The sequence below is a fragment of the Nannizzia gypsea genome, genomic scaffold (genome assembly GCF_000150975.2).
Source record: "Nannizzia gypsea CBS 118893 supercont1.4 genomic scaffold, whole genome shotgun sequence".
Classification (NCBI taxonomy): domain Eukaryota; kingdom Fungi; phylum Ascomycota; class Eurotiomycetes; order Onygenales; family Arthrodermataceae; genus Nannizzia; species Nannizzia gypsea.
Genome location: NW_003345198.1, coordinates 1,271,966 through 1,293,546, shown reverse-complemented (window position 1 = coordinate 1,293,546; position 21,581 = coordinate 1,271,966). Strand labels below are relative to the sequence as shown.

General features: G+C 49.5%; 9 protein-coding genes across 9 annotated transcripts; 6 read left to right on the top strand and 3 right to left on the bottom strand.

Annotated features, from left to right (window-relative positions):
- Positions 1–53: 53 nt before the first annotated feature.
- Positions 54–1,346, bottom strand: MGYG_05145 (methylenetetrahydrofolate dehydrogenase; the record flags this gene model as incomplete). Its single annotated transcript, XM_003172506.1, has 4 exons — positions 54–149; positions 222–311; positions 371–1,001; positions 1,150–1,346. The coding sequence occupies 4 exons, from the start codon at positions 1,344–1,346 to the stop codon at positions 54–56; spliced, it is 1,014 nt and encodes a 337-aa protein (XP_003172554.1).
- A 601-nt stretch (positions 1,347–1,947) lies between these two features.
- MGYG_05144 (ATP synthase subunit alpha) lies at positions 1,948–4,147 on the bottom strand (the record flags this gene model as incomplete). The annotated part of the gene is made up of 6 exons (XM_003172505.1): positions 1,948–2,587; positions 2,647–3,254; positions 3,320–3,440; positions 3,504–3,560; positions 3,675–3,843; positions 3,952–4,147. 6 exons carry the CDS (start codon positions 4,145–4,147, stop codon positions 1,948–1,950), a joined length of 1,791 nt encoding a protein of 596 aa, XP_003172553.1.
- Positions 4,148–4,702: 555 nt separating this feature from the next.
- Positions 4,703–5,522, bottom strand: MGYG_05143 (DUF962 domain-containing protein; the record flags this gene model as incomplete). The annotated part of the gene is made up of 4 exons (XM_003172504.1): positions 4,703–5,161; positions 5,262–5,321; positions 5,389–5,412; positions 5,493–5,522. 4 exons carry the CDS (start codon positions 5,520–5,522, stop codon positions 4,703–4,705), a joined length of 573 nt encoding a protein of 190 aa, XP_003172552.1.
- Positions 5,523–6,431: 909 nt separating this feature from the next.
- Positions 6,432–7,165, top strand: MGYG_05142 (DNA-directed RNA polymerase II subunit RPB7; the record flags this gene model as incomplete). The annotated part of the gene is made up of 4 exons (XM_003172503.1): positions 6,432–6,680; positions 6,733–6,831; positions 6,917–7,086; positions 7,156–7,165. 4 exons carry the CDS (start codon positions 6,432–6,434, stop codon positions 7,163–7,165), a joined length of 528 nt encoding a protein of 175 aa, XP_003172551.1.
- Positions 7,166–8,287: 1,122 nt separating this feature from the next.
- On the top strand, positions 8,288–9,940 carry MGYG_05141 (hypothetical protein; the record flags this gene model as incomplete). Its single annotated transcript, XM_003172502.1, has 2 exons — positions 8,288–8,596; positions 8,675–9,940. 2 exons carry the CDS (start codon positions 8,288–8,290, stop codon positions 9,938–9,940), a joined length of 1,575 nt encoding a protein of 524 aa, XP_003172550.1.
- Positions 9,941–11,307: 1,367 nt separating this feature from the next.
- Positions 11,308–14,233, top strand: MGYG_05140 (hypothetical protein; the record flags this gene model as incomplete). The annotated part of the gene is made up of 7 exons (XM_003172501.1): positions 11,308–11,423; positions 11,513–11,930; positions 11,995–12,217; positions 12,277–12,308; positions 12,367–13,140; positions 13,202–13,921; positions 13,982–14,233. The coding sequence occupies 7 exons, from the start codon at positions 11,308–11,310 to the stop codon at positions 14,231–14,233; spliced, it is 2,535 nt and encodes an 844-aa protein (XP_003172549.1).
- A 472-nt stretch (positions 14,234–14,705) lies between these two features.
- MGYG_05139 (hypothetical protein) lies at positions 14,706–15,751 on the top strand (the record flags this gene model as incomplete). Its single annotated transcript, XM_003172500.1, has 3 exons — positions 14,706–14,719; positions 14,788–15,177; positions 15,241–15,751. 3 exons carry the CDS (start codon positions 14,706–14,708, stop codon positions 15,749–15,751), a joined length of 915 nt encoding a protein of 304 aa, XP_003172548.1.
- An 844-nt stretch (positions 15,752–16,595) lies between these two features.
- MGYG_05138 (peroxisomal targeting signal receptor) lies at positions 16,596–18,618 on the top strand (the record flags this gene model as incomplete). Its single annotated transcript, XM_003172499.1, has 2 exons — positions 16,596–16,763; positions 16,840–18,618. The coding sequence occupies 2 exons, from the start codon at positions 16,596–16,598 to the stop codon at positions 18,616–18,618; spliced, it is 1,947 nt and encodes a 648-aa protein (XP_003172547.1).
- Positions 18,619–19,287: 669 nt separating this feature from the next.
- On the top strand, positions 19,288–21,170 carry MGYG_05137 (2-hydroxyacyl-CoA lyase 1; the record flags this gene model as incomplete). Its single annotated transcript, XM_003172498.1, has 2 exons — positions 19,288–19,539; positions 19,596–21,170. 2 exons carry the CDS (start codon positions 19,288–19,290, stop codon positions 21,168–21,170), a joined length of 1,827 nt encoding a protein of 608 aa, XP_003172546.1.
- Between the last annotated feature and the right edge of the window lie 411 nt (positions 21,171–21,581).

Below are 21,581 nucleotides of genomic sequence, written 5' to 3'. Positions count from 1 at the left end.
TCTATACCTTTTTAAACTAAATTATCCCCATACCCTGAATAACGGACTAACGCTCAACTTGATGCATTGGTGGTGCCTTCGAGAGTACCAGGCTTCTCAACTGCATCAGCTGGATGGCCGCCTTCTGGCTTTCGGTTCTGAGCAAGTCTCTGAAATTGTTGATATTGATTAGAAATTGATACCCAACCAGATATAAGAAAGGACTTGGATAAGAAACTCACCAAGAGGTTTCGAAGAAGAACAACAATGGTGACTTTTCCAATTGCCGGAACATATATCGATGCCTTCTCCTTAATAGCAGGAGTAAAATTCTACAGCCAATCCACGCATCAGCATTGAGCCATCATGTGGAAACATCAGGAAAACATACCTTCTCGCTGGAGAAATTTATACAAACCGCGCCAGGTCTAAGCAAGCTCTCGTCAAACTTGAATGCCTCTCCCGGAACACCAGAAACAACCACATCACAATGCGGCACAGCATCCTTCAACGTCCACCCTTCCATATCTTCAACCTCATGTCTGCGCTTCTTGAGCCCTTCTCCACGCGTAAACTTCTGCACACCAGTGATATCGACGCTATATACCAGCGCACCATCATTCGCCAACAACGCCGCAAGTGGTCTCCCTACAACCTCAGACCGATTAACTACACAAATCGTATGTCCAAACAGCCTGTTGCCGTACGGTAGTATAGTGTTGTAGATCTGTAAGTATTCTAGGATTTTGATAACCGCAAGAGGCGTGCATGGTAATATGGACTTTTGCTGCTGATCGCCATCTAGGAAACGAATGTTCTGGTACATGTTGAAGATGTATCTGTGGCTCAGGCCCTCGACGTCTTTACTTATGTCGACGATTTGTTGCAGGTATTGGTCTTGACGGTTGTTGAAGATGGGGTAGTATACCATTATACCGTCTACATCGTCATCGGCGTTTGCGGCGATGATAGCGTCTTCGATGTCATCTTTGCTTACTTCTCGGCAGGTATAGCGGAATCCACTGTTGATTTCGACTTGTTAGCTTTTTTTCCCTGTGGTGTAGAGGTAGATGTGTATATGCGGCCGAGGCTAGATATGCGCACGCGAGCAATGCAGTGCAGGTGCAGCATACCGAGAGATATCAAACAGACAACAACAGAGATACTTACTTCTCCTTGCATGTCTTCTCCGTCCAATTCGCATACATTCGCGCCGCAGGGTCAGTGTTCGCAAGGAATCCAACGAGGTGGGGTGGTTTCTCCAGCGCTTTTCGCCCCTCTGTGACTTCGGCCAGCAGTCCGCGGGCGACAGAGGCCGCAAGGACGACTTTGCATGATGCCGGGCCGCTTTCAGGTTCCGTGGGCATGGTGAAGAGGTACAGTAATAGGATATTCCAAGGTGAAATAGGTAGATTGCTTGTCGAGGATATAATCTTGCTACGAAGGGAAGAAACTCGCAGAAGTAAATTTTTTAATTGAGTTTTCCTCTTTATTTTTTATATTTAGTGAACTATGGAGAAAATGACGATGACTCTAACTATATCATTAAGTATGCCTTGTAAGATAAATATAGACCGGTAGATGTCATTGGATGGAGATGACAAATTAATTCAAGGGAGTGGGATTTATATTGGTCATGATATAAAGATGAGTGGCATCGATCTCGGTCTAAATCATTTTGAAATTGGTAGTACAAGCGGGCGTAGAAGAAAAAGGCGTAGGAAAGACATAGGAAATGCGGGCCAGGAAACCAAATAGTTGAACAGCGACAAAATTACAAATGGAATTTCTGACTAGAGCGGGATAAGTGTTTTCTGATCTCGAGATTTTACACAAGCTATCTTTCTATACATAGAGTCAGGGAAAACGAGAAGGGGAATTTGAGGGATGACCAAATGCCACATGCATGCCCACACACATCACATCACACACATGGACGGTTTGTTTGTCTTGTTGTACAGGTTAACTCTAAGAGAAGCTCTTGTTGAAGGCGACGATGCAGTCGCGGATCTGGGCCTCAAGGTCCTTGCTGATCTGGCCCTCCTTCTCGATGGTGGCGAGAATCTCGGGCTCGTTAGAGCGGAGGTGGGCGAGGAAGTCAGCCTCCCAGGGGAGGATCTTCTCGACGGGGATGTTGTCGAGGAGACCGTTGACACCAGCGAAGATAAGTGGGACCATCTCGTTGACGGCCATGGGCTGGTACTGCTTCTGCTTGAGAAGCTCAGTGAGACGGAGACCACGGTTAAGGGTCTGCTTGGTGGAGGCGTCAAGATCGGAACCGAACTGGGCGAAGGCAGCGACTTCACGGTACTGGGCCAAGAAGAGCTTGAGGGAACCAGCGACTTGCTTCATGGCCTTAAGCTGAGCAGCGGAACCGACACGGGAGACGGAAAGACCGACGTTAATGGCTGGTCGGATACCCTTGTAGAAAAGTTCGGACTCCAAGAAGATCTGGCCGTCAGTGATGGAAATGACGTTGGTTGGGATATAGGCGGACACATCACCACCCTGGGTCTCAATGACGGGAAGGGCAGTGAGAGAGCCACCCTTGTGGTGGTCGTTCAGCTTGGCAGCACGCTCGAGAAGACGAGAGTGGAGGTAGAAGACGCTATTCAAGTTAGCTTTTGAACATATAGAAACGTGACAGAATATTAGGAATTGACGTACTCTCCGGGGTAAGCCTCACGACCTGGGGGACGACGAAGCAGAAGGGACATCTGACGGTAGGCGACGGCCTGCTTGGAGAGATCGTCGTAGATGATAAGGGCGTGGCGGCCGTTGTCACGGAACCACTCACCCATAGCACAACCGGTGAAGGGAGCAATGTACTGGAGAGGAGCGGCCTCAGAGGCAGTGGCAGCAACGATGATGGAGTACTTCATGGCATCGTTCTCCTCAAGGGTCTTGACGAGCTGAGCGACGGTGGATCGCTTCTGGCCAACGGCAACGTAGACACAGTAGAGCTTCTTGGTCTCGTCGTTGGAAGAGTTCCATCGCTTCTGGTTGAGCATGGTGTCAAGGGCAACGGCAGTCTTTCCAGTCTGACGATCACCAATGATCAACTCACGCTGACCACGACCAATTGGCACCATGGAGTCGACACACTTCATACCAGTCTGGACGGGCTGGTTGACGGACTTTCGTGGCAAGATACCTGGGGCCTTGAGCTGAGCACGGCGCTTCTCAGTAGCCTTGATGGGGCCCTTTCCATCAATTGGGTTACCAAGGGCATCAACAACACGGCCCAAAAGCTCGGGACCGACTGGGACATCAACCTGGTGGACGTGTTAGCATCGAGACGACGATACTCAATGCATAGGTGGCCAATATCAAAACTTACAATCTCTCCGGTACGCTTGACGGTCTCACCCTCCTTGACGAGACGGTCAGAACCGAAAAGCACGACACCGACTTGGCCGGCTTCCAAGTTCATGCACATTCCCTTGACACCGGAGGCGAACCTGTGAATTGATGTTAGTTTTGATGATGGGAGAAAAAAGTTCGTATATCGAGATGAAACTTACTCGACAAGCTCCTCGGCCTGGACGTTGTGCATACCATGGACACGGGCGATACCGTCACTATCAACCGAGAAATTAGCATCGTCGTCAACATCGAGTAGCGTCAACAAGCAAACACAAGTGTTTATCCCCATTGAGCCAGCTCAATGGCTTGTGGCAGTAGGTCCGACTTACCCGACGGAAAGGACACGACCAGTCTCGGCGAGACCAGCCTCCTCCTGGACACCGCGAATTCTCTGCTCGAGGATGGAGGAGACCTCAGTAGGAGCTGGCTTAGCCTCAGCGGCATAGGATCTGACTTGCTTGGACACAGAGGCCAAGGGGCTGGGAGTACCGGCTCGGACTGCAGGCAGAGCAAACCTCTCGGGTCAGCAAATAACTTTCGACAACAACTACAACCAAGCAAAACCAAGCTGCCAACGCCATCAAAAAGCCGACGAGGCCATCGAACCCATCGCTCCGGCGAGCTCAATGGCTCTTATCCGTGCGATTGAGGATGGAATTGGGCGTTGTTCGGGCGAGAGGCGGCTGCAGAGGTTGACGGCCTGACGTTGGGAGAAGGGGAAAACTCTTACAGCGGAGACTCTGCCAGCGGCGGAGACGGCCGTCACGGAGCGGCTCGACTGCCGTAGAGCACTTCTGAACATTGTGGACGAGGGATGAAGGAGTAGAGATGGGGAAGACGTGCGAGAAGGCGCGCAATGGCTGAAGCGGTTGAAGCAGAGGAAGAAGAGGAAGAAGAGGAAGAGGAAGAAGAGAAGTTGAGGTTGAAGTTTGTGGACGGCGAGAGAAAAGAACAAGCTTGGAGTTTCTGAAGCGCGCTAGGCCACAAGCGGGAGTTGCCGAGACCGCGAATTTCAGAGACAGCACAGCGCAACGACGGCGATAGCAGAGTGATGGCGGCGGTAATTTTGGGCAGCGAAGTTGTATTCGAGGAGATGTTGATAGCTAGATACAGGCAGACACAAACTGGATGTTGTTAGGCGTCGAGAAGACGGTGGATGGCTGCGATGCTGCTGCGGGAAGAACCGGAAGGGCGAGCTGACAATACGGTATTGGCGTGTATTATGGGATATAAAAACTAATCTACAGGCTTGACGATTGATATAAAAAAGAGTAGAACACGAACAACGACGACGCAGGAAGAAACAAGAATCAAAGAGAGATGTGGGATAAGAGGACACCGGACAGAAAAAGAGAGTCTACTTGGATTTGGCCTTCTCAGCCTTCTCCTTGTTGAATTTGGCGATCTCCTTGGCTACGGCAGTGTCGATGCGCGACTTGAGCTCGGGACGGTAGCCCAGGTAGAAGAGCACCTCGAGCCAGACGAAGAAGGGCGCGAGGAACAGGGCCTGCACCAGGTTGTCGAGCAGCGCCGGGGCTCGGCCCTCGAACACGCCGTGGCCGACAAACTGCAGGATCCAGGCGACGCCTTGCACGGCCAGGGACCAGTACACGGCCGTTGCGCCGTAGGCAGCGTGGAGGTAGTTCATGTACGCTGTCCCGCTCAGCAGCAGCGGTGCCAGAAGGGCGCCGGCTACGGGCTCCATCAGAATGTACAGCATCAGGTAGACGAACGCTGCTATCGTCCCGCCGTTGGCAGGCAGGTGTTGGATGCTGATGGCCTCTGGCACATAGAACAGTGGTCCGGCACTCCCCACCTGTTTTATACACAGTGAGTATATAGAGCATGAGCACATACACAACCACCCGTTATGATAGGGGGTATTATATATCAGAATAGTATGTAAGAGAACCCACCAGTAGCAGCGTGCAGAGCATTATAATTGGCACACAGGTGATATGGATAAGTATGTTCACCTTTTGACCAGCCCGTTAGCATCCTTGTTTTCTCTACCTCTATCTAGGTAAAGAGCAGAACACTCACTGGATGATGGTGGTATGCCCCATACTATGTAATAAGCCTGTTAGCCAAGTACACTCCTTTATGCTTGCTTTCATTCTACCATCCGGTGTGTTATCAATACATACGAAGAGGAACTGCTTTTCTAGGTCCAACATGGCTGCTTTTATCTCTTTCCTAACCGGCGTCCAGCCCGCTATGCTATCTCGCGGCTATCGAGTCGTCCTCACTACGGGGAAGAAGAAGTAAAAAGGAGGCCGACGAGGGGCAAAAGTCAAGATGTTGCAAGTTATCAACAACTAAAAGAAAAAGCCATATAACCGATTAGCATGTGAAGATAAACAAGTAGTCGCACCACCGCAGCCGTCTCGTCTTTTCCCACTCACCAACCGTAGCTAAGTCAAACAAGCCAGTTCATCGACCGTCTCTCCCAGCGCCCGCTGACAGCAAGTAGAATCTCGTCCGTCCATCGCAGAAAGCGAGAGAAAAGACGAAGACGAAACGACGAAAATCGCCCAAACGGAAGAAAAAAGAAAGTTTTGGGAAGGAAGCTTCGATATCACGTGATGTATAAAAAGGCGCCAGCTTTGGGGAAGTTTTTCCTCCCTGTACCTGTCATTATCGCCATCGCCATCATCGCCGTTATCGACTGCTATTTCTCTTGGTGAAGGCCGAAGCTGAAGGAAGGCAAGGAAGAAAAGCAGCATTCGCAATTGGAGTCCGGCTTCAGTTGTCGTCTTCGTCGAGCGTTGTGTTCCCGCCCGTTACTCTGACCCTGCTGGAACCGGAGCTAGAGGTGTGCGAGCGTGAATGAAGAGAGAGAGAGAGAGCAAGGGAGAGAAATGAACTGATAGCCGCGGATTGATAGAGCAGCTGAAAGCGCTGCTTCAAGAAAGACTTTTAAGAAGGACCGATTAAGGACTGGAATATCGCAGCGGACGAGAATCTCGATACCGCACAGGACACACGCGCGCACCCACCGGGAGACCTGCGCCGGGACCTGATATACGGGAGGAGGAGGAGGAAGCAGAAGCAGCAGCAGAAGAAGCAGACGCGTCGAGGCAAATATGTTCTTCATACATTTCCTTGAGCATGTCCTGACGCTGCATCCGTCTTTCTTTGGCTCGCATGTGAAGGAGTACCTTAGCCAGAAGCTGCTGGATGATGTGGAAGGCGTGTGTACGGGCGATTACTACATCGTCTGCGTGATGGACATGTATGATATCTCTGAGGGAAGGATCATACCCGGCAGCGGTCTGGCAGAGTATACCATCGTCTACCGGGCTATTGTCTGGAAACCGTTCAAGGGAGAGACGGTAAGAGGGCGAGACAAACGCTTATACCTGGAGATCTCTTCCGTGCGTCAAGCTAACTGCCGGTGAAAAGGTTGACGCTATCGTTACCTCTGTCAAGAACCAGGGCATCTTCGCTGAGGTTGGGCCGTTGACGGTCTTTGTCTCGAAACATGTATGCTGCCGCTCCCGTTCTCCATGGGAGGAGTGGTGAAATGAGAAACAGCGAGAGAGAGAGATAAAAAGCTGACTAGAAATAGTTGATTCCGCCGGAGATCAAGTGGGATCCAGATGCGACTCCTCCGCAGTACACGGACAACGCAGACCAGGTCATCGAGAAGGGGACGAACCTGCGAATAAAGCTGATTGGACTGCGAAATGATGTGCGCAACATGTTTGCGATTGGCAGCATCAGAGAAGACTATCTTGGGTTTGTTTGCTACTTGGTACTATCAACGGGTACAATGTCCTGGTTAGCTGACACTTTACCTTCTTCTAGGACTCTGTAATGAACCGAGCACTATTTTTTGACTATCCTCGAACTACTTACGTGTCGGTCGACCCGGCACCAACAACAGCACAACCACACAACCGCCATCTGCAAGGTGCTTCCCATCAATGCAGACTAACCTCTGCCATCGAGCTATCCTTAAACACTCGGCTATATGGAGAGACCCAACGACGCGAGGGAACTCCCCCTGGGTGGAACTCTCTTACATCCGACTCGGTATCCAAGAACTGCTTCATCCGCCTTTTTCCCCCTTCCTTAGTGGCCAGAATACGTGTATACTAGAAGCTCTACCAAACAAGCTAAAGTAATTGAATAACCCATCCACATCCACCCAGCTCCAGCTCCAGCTCCAGCTCACTTCCCAAGGCGCATCTACGAAACTCTTGCTTCTTCTGCTTCCTCTTCTCTACCGGCTCCCTTTCTCGGGCCTTTTCTGGGGAACGGCCTATGTCTGAAACAACGGTGCCTGAAGTCTAAAATGGCCCGGCCTGCATCACTTCTCACAATCGAGCCTATAGAAATTCATCCCCTGCAGCAAAAAGAACAAAAAAGAAACCAAGGCGACGAACCTGAAACGTCGTAGTTTCTCGCGAACTGACGGGCATGAAGCTAGGCCAGGGGCTCTGCTGCATGGCGAATCCACTGCCAGCACTTCCGCTAATACGGAGTAATATATTTTATTTATTCCTGCTGTCAAAGTACTCCGTGCCTGTGTTGTTGCAGGAAGAAGCCAGGTCTGCCTCTTGTTCCAGCCGGCTTGTCGCTCTCTCTCTCCTTCTCCTTTTTTCTTCTTCCTGTCCTGCTTGACAGTGTCCCGTTTTTAAACCAGCTTGCCCTGTAGCACTCTCGCTCTCTATTCTCCTCTCTTCTCTTCGCTCTTCTCGTTCTATCCATCTCCATCTCTTTCTGTCTGCCTCTGTCTGGTCGTCTCTGGCTGGTAGGGAAGTTGTGGTTGTTTACTCTTCTTGTGTATACAAACGCGCGCAGGTTACGCCTTTGGCCAACTTTTTCTTGCCGGTGAACAGGAAAACCGCCAGCTCTTTTTTAACGAACCTGAATCTACATCGACAAGAGCCTCGTCACTCTCTTCCATCGTATACAGACACTCGTTGTTGTCACGATGACCCTTCAGGCGATCTATGAGGGTTTCCTGGCCAGGCCAGAGCCGGAGACTCTCGCGCAGCAGGCCGCGCTGCACTACATCACCACCACGACCTCGCACACCGGATCCCAGGACATCATCAAGCACCTGCAGGTCGTCCGCCGGACGCTGGACAAGACGTCCCAGGTTACGCTCAGCGCCGTCGAGGGTGCCAGCTCCCTCTGCCTCGAGGTCGAGACCTCCCTGCTCTTTACCTGCGGCGGGGGCCCTTATCTGTTATCCCTCGACGATAACTTCGTCGTCGACCAGACCGTCATAATCCCAATCGTGAGTATCCATCTTTCACTGCCATGTATACTAAAAAAAATTAAAGAAAAGCGATGCTAAATAAGAATGATGACGTAGATCCATATTGTTCACTTTGATGCAGAGGACAAGATCGTGCAGATCCGCCAGTACTGGGACCAGGCGTCGTTGCTGAGAAAGCTCAATGTCATTGGATCACGGAACAACTGGCCAATCTCTGATAGCGTGGAACAGAAACGCCTAATCAGCTCGTCGATTGCGGCTGCAGCCAAGTGCTCGAAGAAAGCTGAGGCGGAGCCTGAACCAAAGAAGCCCGAAGAGACAGAGCCTAAGAAGGCCGCAAAGGAGCCGGAGACTCCCCTGTCCTTTTTCGAAGCCCAGAGCGTCGAGGAGCCGCAGCCGGCTACCAAGTCTCGCACCTCCACTTTCTCTGCAAAGCCAGCTCCGCGAGACTACAATGATCTGTTCCAGGGAGATGGCGAGGAGCCCCTGGTGACTCCTCCTAGGTCGAGAGACCGGATTCTGGGTACACCCAAGACCGTCTCAAAGACCTATACCCATTTCGAGTTTGGCGAAGGAAAGATGCCCGGTGACCAGCCCGTGAAGCCGTCCAAGAAGCCCGGCCACTTTGAATTCGCGGACGAGGCTGAGCCTCATGTGCTAGAGGAGCAGAAGAAAGCAGCCGAGAAGTCACAGTCCAAGGGCCCAGGACACTTCGAGTTTGGAGAAGCTGAAGATTGTCCCATGCCTGTTCGCCCTCGATCGTCCAAGCATCTGTCCCAGTGGGACTTTGAAGACTTCGTGACTCCTGAGAAGCCCAAGAGAAGACCTGTTCGTGGCCAGGAGGTCCGTCATTTCGGGTGGAGCGACGACGAGGTCGAGACGGTCACCCCCAAGCCAAAGCCACGCATCGCCCATCCACGACGTGATGCTGAGACCCATTTCAAGCTCCAGGATGAGCAAACCCCTCTTCCAGCTGAGAAGGCCGCTGCAGGTGCTGCGCATAACAGAGGCCTGAAGCTGTATGAACACAACCTGTACGAAGAAGACGAGAAACGAGCGACTACCTCCAACGGTGCCAGCAACGGTAGCAACGGCACGCACAAACACAAGAAGATCTTTGACGCCAATTGGGAGATGAAGGACGAGTTCGCGAATGAAAACGGCAACGCAGCCGAGGAAGAGGAGAAGAAACCCGTCTCTCGCAGCCGTATGGACGTCGTCAAGCTGATGGACTCTAGCTGGGACAAGTTCGATGAAAACTCGCCCCAGGAACAACAGCCCGTCGTCGACCGTCCCATCCGCGCCAACCCAGCTCGCCAGAGCGTCTACTCCAGAAGCTGGGGCTTTGGAGATGAGGATTAAACCCTCTTCTTCTTCTCCTTTTCATCTCTTTCAACTGTTTTTTTCGGCAGGAATGCACTCACTCCCTTCTTTCTTTCTTTTTTCCTGATTAATATACTTACCGTATTCTACCTACATCCATATCTTAACCATCCTTTTCTTCAGTTTCTTTACTGACTCTCTGTTGAGATCTCCACGTTTTATGACCACCACCTCGCCTTATCTCTCCATTTCCTTTCCCCTCTGCCCTTCAGCTGCTATGTTTGGGAAAAAATCGTCTTTTTGAAATCGTTTGCTTGAGCTGCACTGAAACGACTACATGGGCGATGGTTACGAACTCGGACGAAATGATATCCATCAGCGTCACTCTTTTTTCTACTTTTTACTTTTACTTTCTTTTCTCGTCTGTTTTCTTACTATGCTATTAACTCTAGAGAAGTGTTTCGATATTGAAGTGCCGTTAACAAATTGCTATGTGTTGCATCTTACATATCATGCCTTCCTTTCCTTCCCTAGGTAATCACGTAGTGGTGTTTGTTCTTCGTATTCTTCCGGTGGTTAGAACTTTAGTTATTTAACTCCGAGAGTAGAAAAAGCGCCCAGCGCAAATTCGACCATCGTCGCATTTCTTGCGCCTACATTATCCTCTGTCTTCCTCGAAGTGCTTGCTGGGGAAGACTCTCTATCTCTGGGCCTTCTACCTTGTCGCGTCGGTTATTTATCATAGCTGGTGCGAAAAAACCCTACTTTTAGATGAGTCTTCCTGCCGGCCGGGATCTACCCTTGACCAACTACAAAAGGCTTCACTTCATCTATCCGACCTCTACTCCGGCTACAACAAACAGATCAGGCAGAAACCTCCGCCAGGACCACAGACAGCGCAGTGAGTATATCTTCTTGGAATGCTGGAACCTCTCTTGATCCTCATAATACCCTCGACTGAGGTGCTGCCTGACCTGCCATCCCACTTTGATGAAAGTGCCATGCTGATAGAGTTACTCGTCTTAGAACTAGATAGGCCTCCATCTCTCGCAGCCATAGCCCCGATACAGCACAGAAAGCCATCGAAGTCGTCTGTTTTTTTGCGCGAGATTACTCTCTCTGAGTCCAGGGAGGCTGTTCTCACGCTGCTGGAGTGGACAGGACGGCGCTTCGGAGGTCACGATATACAACCAACCGCAACGGTCTACAACAGCTTACCGGGAGCTGAGATTTCGTATACGAACAGCCAGACTTGTGATATAATTGACCCGTGGGCTTCAGCTTTCGTCTGATTGTTTCTTCCATCCTGCTTTCTTTCGCTTGTTGTCTTGATCCAGACACAGAAACTGCTCATACCCCTCCACTCAAAATATTACGCATAGCGCCGGGGAACACATATCGTCAAGATGGCGCCCACACCACCTACAACCTCGTCCAGTACACATTCTCCGGAAGGCCAATACCGCGTTGTTCGGAAACGGAATCGTGTCCCAGTGTCCTGTGCACCATGCAGAAACCGAAAGTAAGCTACCCTGTCGTACTATCACACCACACATTGGACGCTTTACACGTACTTTTGCTAACCGTACACGTTGCTGCTTATTCATAAAGACTAAAATGTAACCGTGCTACGCCCTGCGAGAATTGCGTGAAGAGAGACGACGCTTCTTCCTGCTCATACGCCCAATCAACCACCAGACGGAGACACCAGAATAACCAGTCCACAGTGTCATCACCAGACGATATGCAGAATCGCATAGACCGATTAGAGAGTCTGGTTTTGTCGTTAATGACCAATGGCGCACAGTCGGCTGGGCCTACTGCTGCGGTAGCTACCGTGTCAGGAGATAGTAGTATAGACTCGCAGGGCCCGCACAGCGCAAGCGCCAATACAATTGATCTCGACTTGAAAGATGAAGAAAGTGATACGGAACAAGTTACGAAATCGTTTGGAATATTGAAGGTGGATAACCAGAGTCAGAAGTCATATTATGTCTCTGAGGCGCATTGGTCGGCTATCCTGAACGATGTAAGGGATTTTCTTTCCTACTTATATATACCATTGAGTTGTGTGGCTAACAGGTTGCTCTTAGATTTCGGAAGTTAAACACTTCTGGACCACACATAAGAAACAATATGAGGAACAGGTTCAGAAAGTGAGGGCAACCAAGCAGACACAGGATTTGAAAGGCTCTGCTCTGATATTTGGCGCCATGGCGATGCCTACCGAAGAAGAAATCATGGCGTCTTTCCCTTCAAAGTATACCGCGGATATGCTTCTCCGTCGTTTCTTTGCTACCCTTGATCCATCTATCAGTAAGTTCGGCTCCTTGACTGGCCATGTGCAAAATGAAGATATCTTACTATGTATATAGCTCTTGTTCATGGTCCAACATTCTGGAAAGAGGTATGTATATAACACTGTAATTTCATGTTGTTTTGTTGTTGCTAATCCTGATCTACAGTACGAAGCACACTGGCAAGACCCCTCCAAAACTAGCATGGTCTGGATAGCTATGGTTTTCGCAATGCTTCGGCTGTCGATGCTATCATACCATAGAGAACGGGACGAGCCCCCAGAATTCCGAGGGAAGTCATTAGATATAGCCAAAACATACCGGCTGGCAATGGCACAGGGACTGGTATATTCAGACTTCACGAAACCTCACCGGTATTTACTTGAAACCCTAGCGTTCCACCTGCATGCCGAATACCCGCAGAGCTGTGACTCTGAGACCTCAGTTTGGATCCTGGTTGGAATGATTGTCCGCTTGGGTATGAGAATGGGATACCATCGGGACTCTAAAATGTTTCCGAATATATCTGTTTTCCAGGGAGAAATGCGTCGACGGCTTTGGACGTGGGTGAGACAGGCGGATTTGCTGTTTTCCTTCGAGGCTGGACTTCCAAGTATGATCCGCACAGGGGACGCTGATGCAGAATTTCCCCGCTGTCTACATGATGACGACTTTGATGAAGATTCAAAGGAGAATCCTCCAGAGAGGCCATTTGACCAGCCTGCTCCCATTGCGTACACTATCATCCATGCAAGGCTGTCGACAGTCTTTGGTCGAGTGCTAGAGCAGTCACAGAAGCTTCGAGGTTGTTCTTACGAGGAGGTTTTGGAGTTGGACCGAGAGCTACGGCATACCCGCGAGATGATACCCGAGTGGCTGCAGATGAAGCCTTTTTCCGAATGCACCCATGAGCCATCTACTCTAATAATGAACAGAATAGCGGTATGTACTTGTCCTTATTGGACTACTGTTTGATTTGAATTTGCTAAGTTTGATATCACAGGTTGAAAGTATCTACCACAAAGCGCAATGTGTTCTGCATCGCCCGTATCTAATAAGAGCTCGTGAAAATCCACGGTATTCTCTATCGCATCGCGCCTGCGTCGATAGCTCGCTAGAGCTCTTAAGGTTTCAAGCAATGCTCCATGCTGAGAAGACGAGCGGCAGAAGGGTACTATATCCAAGATACTACACCATATCACTGACTGGCCACGACTTCCTTTTAGCCAGCACAATTCTTGCCATTGATCTTTACCATTACACCCAGCTAGGAGCGAATATGCGACGAGGTGATTGCCCATATGGCTGGGGTGGCGAAATGCAAGAAGAGATGCTTGCTGCTCTTCGCCAATCTCATGATATCTGGAATGAAATGAAAGATGATTCTATGGATGCATGGAAGGCCTCCAGCGTTCTGGGGATGCTTCTAGAGCGGATAAGTCACCGGCCAGAAACTAGAGATGCAACGTCAATGGATAGCAGCTTCGACCCGCAAGATGAGAAGCAAAGTGCTGCGATGACTCTAGGGCTACTCAGCAGCGGGTTAACGCCTCAGGGGCCAACAAGTCCGCCTCAGTATGGAGACTCCATGATAGGAATTGATCGGACGTCCGCAGCTCAGCAAGGCGGATTGCCTTCTAACCTAGACCCATTGGCAGGCATGAATTCTCCATTTGGCATGTTTGGTCAGATGCCAGACATGCAACCATTCAATCTCGACTGGGTATGTTGACACCTCATACACCCTAACTAATTGTATGTTCTTCTAACGATCCTGAAATAGGATGCTTGGGATAAGTATATCCAATCGGCCGCTCTAGACCCTATCAACCAAAATTGGGCAGATGTAAATCAACGGCAGGACTTTCAACAAATACACCAACCTCAGACTACCGCTGAAAATGAACAAAATATGTCTATAAGGCCACCAGAATATCCTCTACGCAATGGTACATATGATGCGAACGGCAATACCTCCACTAATCCTACATTTATGGATAATAATGAGTATCAAGGCCGTGATGTTGCCTCCTGATCAGGCTTGATATCGGACCTTTGTTTATACTCTCTCTCTCCCCTTATTTCGATATCCTTATAGCACCGGACTGAACTGTTTATTCTTACGTATATACATTAATGCCATGCCAGGAAGCAAAATACATCAGTGTCACGAAGTTATTCGTATGATGAACATATCAAACCACTGTTGTTTATTGTATTATCTTCATTCTTATCAGAAACCGCGTAAACTCTAAGTATTCACGTGATTTATATTTAGGTTTAAACTTTAATCCCGATATGGAATAGTGCAGATATTCCCGTCGAGACTTTTACAAAAGTTTTTTTCTTTGGTTCGAAATCTTCAATTCATCTTCAATTCCTCATAAACGTCGAACGCCCTATTATCCTTCTTCTGTTTATTTTCTTCTTGATATCTGTCTTATTACGTGATACTATTCTTCTAATTTCATACCTTGTACAAGGAATTTGCTTAGACATCTTTCACAATGTTCGTTCTCTCGTCGCTTTAATTGCTATCCCGTTCAAATTTCGAGTAATTGATAATGCTAACCAGCTTTTACTGTATAGGATTTCTCTCAGACATGCGATGTACCGCGCTGCCTCCGCCGCCAGCGGAAGCGCAGTAAGGTCTTTTATTCCAAAGCCCCAAACCGCCAGCTCACAATTGAGCCAATTCACAAGAGTGATGGGCAGTCAACTCTGGGCCTCGCAACGACGACTCTTCACCGAAGAAGCTAGAGAGCCCGCCATCGGAGACAGGAAATCTAACGTCAGACAAGTTTCGCGAAATTCCTTTGGCCTGCCGCCTACCCGCCCCGACCCAGAGCCAAAGGCCACCATCTACGTTGGAAACATCTTGTTCGATATCACTGCTGCTGATTTGAAGGAATTCGCTAGCAAATATGGAAAGGTTTTGGGCACCCGAATCATCTACGATACTCGTGGTCTCAGCAGAGGGTAAGTTATTGGGTTGAATCTTTGGTTGTTTCCTTACTTTGTTGCTGACCTGCACGCTTTCAGATTCGGTTATGTCAGATTCCAGAGCGTTGAGGAGGCTAAGAAGGCCATTGATGAGATGCATCTCAGCGAATATGAAGGCCGTAAATTAAGCGTCAACTTTGCCCAGATTGAGCTTAGGGAAGAACAACCTCAAAAACAGATGGAGCCAACCCGTACCATCTTCGTCGGCAACATTGCCCATCAGATCACCGAGCGCGACCTCCATGCCATTTTCGATGATATCCCCAATGTCTTCGATGTCCGTGTTGCTGTTGACCGTAGAACTGGGATGCCAAGAGGCTTTGTTCACGCTGAATTCACTGATGTCGAGAGCGCCATTGCTGGATTTGAGATCTTGAAGGGCCAGGCTCCTTATGGCCGCCCGCTGCGACTAGACTACAGCCACAGCGCTAGACGCCCAGGTGAAGTCGACAACTCTAGGGCCCCTGCTGCCAACCCAGAAGTTGAGGCAGAGGCTCAGCAGGAGACCGATGCATCGCCCTCTGAGGCAGCTCCCAAAGCTGCTCTCTAATTGGTACCCTTGGACCTAATCCCTCCGACCGTCCCGCTTTTCCAAATTTCCCCTACCGGATTTTTCAAAACCTAGGGGCTGTGTTTACATCTCTCCTCGGCGTTTATGCTTGATGGCTGATAAACGGAGCATCTGGCATGTTTTGATGCTGTCCATGTCTCTTTTTCATTTTCATGCCCAACAAACCAACCTCGACGACCTACTCCCTACACTGTGTCATAATACCACCCGCTTTCCTCCCTCTTCTTGGATGTTTTTACTACGAACTTGTTTGTCCCTTTTCCGCGCTTTCAAAAAGCTGCTTTGAAGCTACTGTAGTATATAAAGGTTTTGCTGTTTTTCTTGACAAGTTGTCTTTGCATTTGATGCCTCGCAGGCTGCCCTCCTCTTCTCCTGTATCTACCTGACGGTTATCATTCTCAATATCACTGATCACCGCCCGAAACTCCGTCTCGCCTTATCGTCTCTTATCATCAAATACTAGCTTAGGCAGCCTGAGAAAGCCGTGTCACATGATTTATTCCTCGGCTCGCTGAGTAATCAATTTGCCCCAAAGACAGGCCGAGGAACGAAACTGCATGCCTGCAAGGCAAGTTCCCCACGCCAGCTCAGAAGAAAGAAGATACAACATCTCGTTTTACATCTACACTCTTTTCTCGTAAAACATCTAACGCCATATACCCTTGTCTTATTGTTGATATTCTGTATTTTTTATTCGAAAGATTCAGCTCTTAATCCTTCTTTCAGTGCCTTGCCAGCTTACGTGATACCCGGTCTATTTCCAAGCGCCATCCACCCGCAAGCTCCCTAGCCCTAGCTTTACTCGCACATATATACCGAAGAAATGTCGTTTTTAGGCGGTTCCGAGTGCTCTACAGCAGGGAATCCGCTTACACAGTTCACAAAACATGTCCAAGATGACAAGTCCCTCCAGCGGGATAGGCTGGCGGGTGCTGGTCCCGGCCGTCAGGAGACGATGCGGTCAAGGGGGATGATGGGAGGACAAGATCATGTAAGTGGTGAGGGAGATGCTGTTGTACTGGCTGTAGCAAAAGCAGCTAATACTTTCTACTTCTTTTCGGGTCTAGATGATGGACGAGTTCCTCCAACAAAACGATCAGATGCAGCAAGGACCAGCACAACCTTTCGCCATGGAGCAGATGCGTAGAGAGCTTGAGAACTTCCACCCCTCACCTCAGAGAGCGGGATCGCCCGCATGGGCAGCAGAATTCAATCCGGGCGATCAAGCTCGTATGGAAGCTGCTTTTCAGTCACCGGCCCCCGGAATGATGAAGGGCAACAACACCTTTCAGGCATCAGAGTTCGCACGATTTCAACAGAGCAGGCCGGGAGCGGTTCCAGCAGCAGCGAATCCGATGATGTCACAGTATCAGGGGCCAATGGCTAGAGGATATGGCATGGGGATGGGTCAAATGGGCATGATGGGTCCTGGATATATGCCTATGTCAATGCAACAGCAGCCTCAACAACCAGCAGAACAACAAGACGTCAAGGGCAAAGGAAGGATGATTGAACTCGATGATCAAAACTGGGAAGCCCAGTTTGCTGAGATAGATGCTTCAGGACAAGCACACCTGGATGACGAGGCGAATGCTGCCATGGAGAAAGAACTTGATGATTTGGATAGGTCAGTTCCCGCAGAAGCGCACGATTTCGCTGATTTTGAGAATGTATGGAGAGGAATCCAAGCTGAAACCGCTGCAACTAGACAACTGGTGAACGAAGACGAGAAGATCGAGAACATGGCGATGGGCGATTTTAGCGAGTGGGAGAATTTTGATAGTGGTTTGAACACCCATAACTACAGGGACCCGCAACTTGGCGATTATCTTTTTGAAGAGGAGAACGCATTCCGGGCGGTCGGGAACCCGTTTGAAGAAGGAGTACGAATCCTGGAAGAAGGCGGAAACCTGTCACTAGCTGCCCTGGCGTTCGAAGCCGCTGTTCAGAAAGATCCGTCGCATGTCCAGGCATGGACTTTGCTAGGCTCTGCACAGGCTCAGAACGAGAAAGAAAGCCCGGCTATTAGGGCGTTGGAACAAGCATTGAAGCTGGATCCTAACAACCTCGATGCTCTCATGGGCCTAGCAGTGTCCTACACTAACGAAGGTTACGACTCGACCGCCTACCGAACGCTGGAGAGGTGGTTGTCCGTTAAATATCCACAGGTCATCGACCCCAAGGAAATTGGCACAGAAACCGAGATGGGCTTTACTGATAGACACATGCTACATGAAAAGGTAACGGAACTTTTCATCAAGGCTGCCCAACTCTCACCGCATGGCGAGCACATGGACCCCGACGTACAAGTTGGATTGGGTGTGTTGTTCTACGGTGCAGAGGAATACGACAAGGCAGTAGACTGCTTTTCGTCTGCCTTGGCCTCGACAGAGTCAGGCAGCTCGAACCAAAAGGGACAGATACATCTGCTCTGGAACCGACTCGGTGCTACCCTTGCCAACTCCGGACGGTCCGAAGAAGCCATCGAGGCCTACGAGAAAGCCCTTAACATCAACCCCAACTTTGTCCGCGCCCGCTACAACCTAGGTGTGTCCTGTATCAACATCGGCTGTTACCCTGAGGCAGCTCAACACCTCCTTGGAGCCCTATCAATGCACAAGGTGGTTGAGCAAGAAGGCCGTGAACGAGCAAGGGAGATCGTCGAGGGTGTCGACGGTATCGATGACGCCGAACTCGAACGCATGATCCATGTAAGCCAGAACCAGAGCACGAACCTATATGATACCTTGCGGCGAGTGTTTAGCCAGATGGGCCGTCGGGATCTCAGTGACATGGTCGTCAGCGGAATGGACGTTTCGGTATTTAAAAAGGAATTTGAATTCTAAAAGCTCGAGCAGTACGACAATGTCCTGCTGTGATGGAACTGGAGTTCACATCCATAATAATTCTACATAGGCTGTTTGGAAAGTGATATCTACCTACCTGGATATCTGGGGAAGGGGGTGAAGGAGGATATTGGACAGGCTACGGGGTATATATTGATTTCTGTATATGATGAAAGCTACTAAGCCAGTTCGCATATAACTAGTATTGGCAGCCTCAAACACACAAAGGCTTCTCTTCTCCATCTTGTCTCCATATTTCCGTCTCTTGATTTCGATAATCATCGTCAGCTTCTCCTTGTTTGGTTGAATAACACTTGAGCCGCACCTTGTTTTACCTCGGCAGAAATCGGAATGGCGTCACCGCTCTTCCCGATCGGGACATCTCGAACTTCGAGCTGAACTTCTCCAACTTCTCCAACTTTCTCCGCATAGGATCCTTTATATTTAACGTGAAGATTTCTCAACATCAACATCGATGTCAACATAAACATCAGCAGGTATTTTGTTGCTTCCGCCTCTACTTGACATTGATGAAAATTTCCCAATTGCACGAGTCAACACTTGAAACATTAACTAGCTAGTTAGTGATATTTAGCTTAACTACCTAGCCCCAACATCTCAATTCATCAGCTCCCATCCGCATCTCGGCGCTAATCCTGGAAATCAAAGATGAGCCAACCAACAGGGGCACAGGCTGTTGCCAGAGCTCTTAAGAATCTCGGTGTTACTGTCATCTTCGGCCTAGTCGGCATTCCTGTTATTGAAATCGCGGAAGAAGCCATAAACCTGGGAATACGGTTTATCGCGTTCAGGAACGAGCAGGCATGCAGCTATGCGGCAAGTGCGTATGGATATATTACTGGGAAACCAGGTGTCTGCTTGGTCGTGGGAGGCCCCGGAGTACTGCATGCTATGGCTGGAGTATGTCTGACTTATCTGTTGACTACTGTTTACAAACGACTGATTGGTGTTATTAGATTGGAAACTCAAACGTGAATGCCTTCCCGCTGCTGATTCTCGCCGGATCAGCGGAGACTACCCTAGTCACTAAAGGAGGATTCCAAGAGATGGATGCGATATCGTTACTCACTCCGCATACCAAGCTGTCTGTCAGGCCTATATCAGTAGACTATACCGAGAACGCCGTATACGATGCATATAGGACATGTTGGTACGGCCGCCCAGGAACAACCTTTGTTGATCTACCAGCAGATTTAATCCAAGGGAAGGCAGCTGGAAGCTTGCCGTCTGCAGGTCTTCAGCTGGTTCATGCACCCCCAAAGCCTGCCGGAGACCCAAGCGTTATCTTCAAAGTAGCCCAACTTCTCCGATCTGCCCGGGCACCCTTGGTGGTTGTCGGCAAAGGTTCTGCATATGCAAGGGCTGAAGAGTCCATTCGCAAGCTGATTGACACTGCACGCTTGCCGTTCTTGCCAACCCCAATGGGAAAAGGTGTTGTACCTGACTCTCATCCGCTTAATACCTCAAGTGCACGAAGTGTTGCGTTGAAGAACGCAGATGTTGTTCTGCTTCTTGGAGCTAGGTTGAATTGGATACTACACTTCGGCGAAGCTCCCAAATGGTCACCGGACGTTAAAATCATCCAGGTTGACATACATGCCGAGGAAATCGGTCGCAACTCTGGAAGCGGTGAACTGGGCATAGTTGGAGACATAGAGCTAGTCGTTGACCAGCTCATCAAGTCCCTCGGAGACTGGCACTATCAACCACCTAATTCACCTTCCTCCTACCCTTCCCTTATATCTGCCTCTGCCACTAAGAATGAAACCAAGGCCCAAGAGAAGGCCCTTCAGACCACCGCTGCTGGGGAATATTTGACCTTCCAACGCGCATTTCATATCATCAAAACGACACTCAACTCGCTCTCTCCTCCAGAAAATGGAGATATTGTGTACATTTCTGAAGGTGCAAACACCATGGATATCTCTCGTTCTGCATTCCCGCTACAACATCCGCGTCAGAGACTAGATGCTGGCACATATGCCACCATGGGTGTTGGGTTAGGGTACATTATCGCTGCCCATGCAGCTTATAATTTACCCCAACCTCAAGGTACACTTGAAGCACCATCACCGAAGAAGGTGGTCGCCTTAGAAGGTGACAGTGCGTTCGGGTTCAGTGCCATGGAGGTAGAAACACTTGCTCGACACCAGATTCCCGCCTTGATCTTCGTTATGAACAACTCCGGCATATACCACGGTGACACCAAGACAGAAGACGACTGGCGTAACATGCAGCAGGCCACCCTCTCAAACGAGACAACTTCGTCTTCAGCCGAAGACAAGAAGGGCCTTCGCTCTACCAGTCTTTCATATGAGACGAGATATGACCGTCTGGCAAGTGTGTGTGGCGGACAGGGCTTCTTCGTGCGCAACGAAAAGGAGCTAGAAGATGCAACTAGAGCAGGCTTCTTGGAGGAGCAGAAGTTTACCATTGTCAATGTCATTGTTGAACCTGGCATCGGACAGTCCATCGAATTTGGTTGGCAAGCTGCGAAGAAAGACAAGGGACCACAGGCATCGAAGCTGTAGACATGCTTTTTTGCTAGTGTACATCTTCGACCTCCACTATCTCATGTATATCACTGTTCCTTTAATGTACCAGCCAGATCATATGTTTTAATTATAGAATGAGCATCAAAAGTTTCTCTTCTCGGCCCTGCATGCAAGGATAGCTAGCAAACAGCCCGCATCAAGCATGGTCAAGCCAGGATAACCAATTACCAACTAAAAGGCTTAACACTCCATAGTACTTTGCAGTTAGTATCCCTAAGCCGCCCATTGAATTATATTTCCGGTAGACCTCCTGACCTTTGTCTCTGCTCAATGACTGTTAATAACTTATTGATCGAGTTTGAATAACACTGAATAATGCGGCTGACGTCACTGGCGATTGGCTGGAGGCCACATGTCATCTTCTCGAACAAAAAGAAACCATGCAAA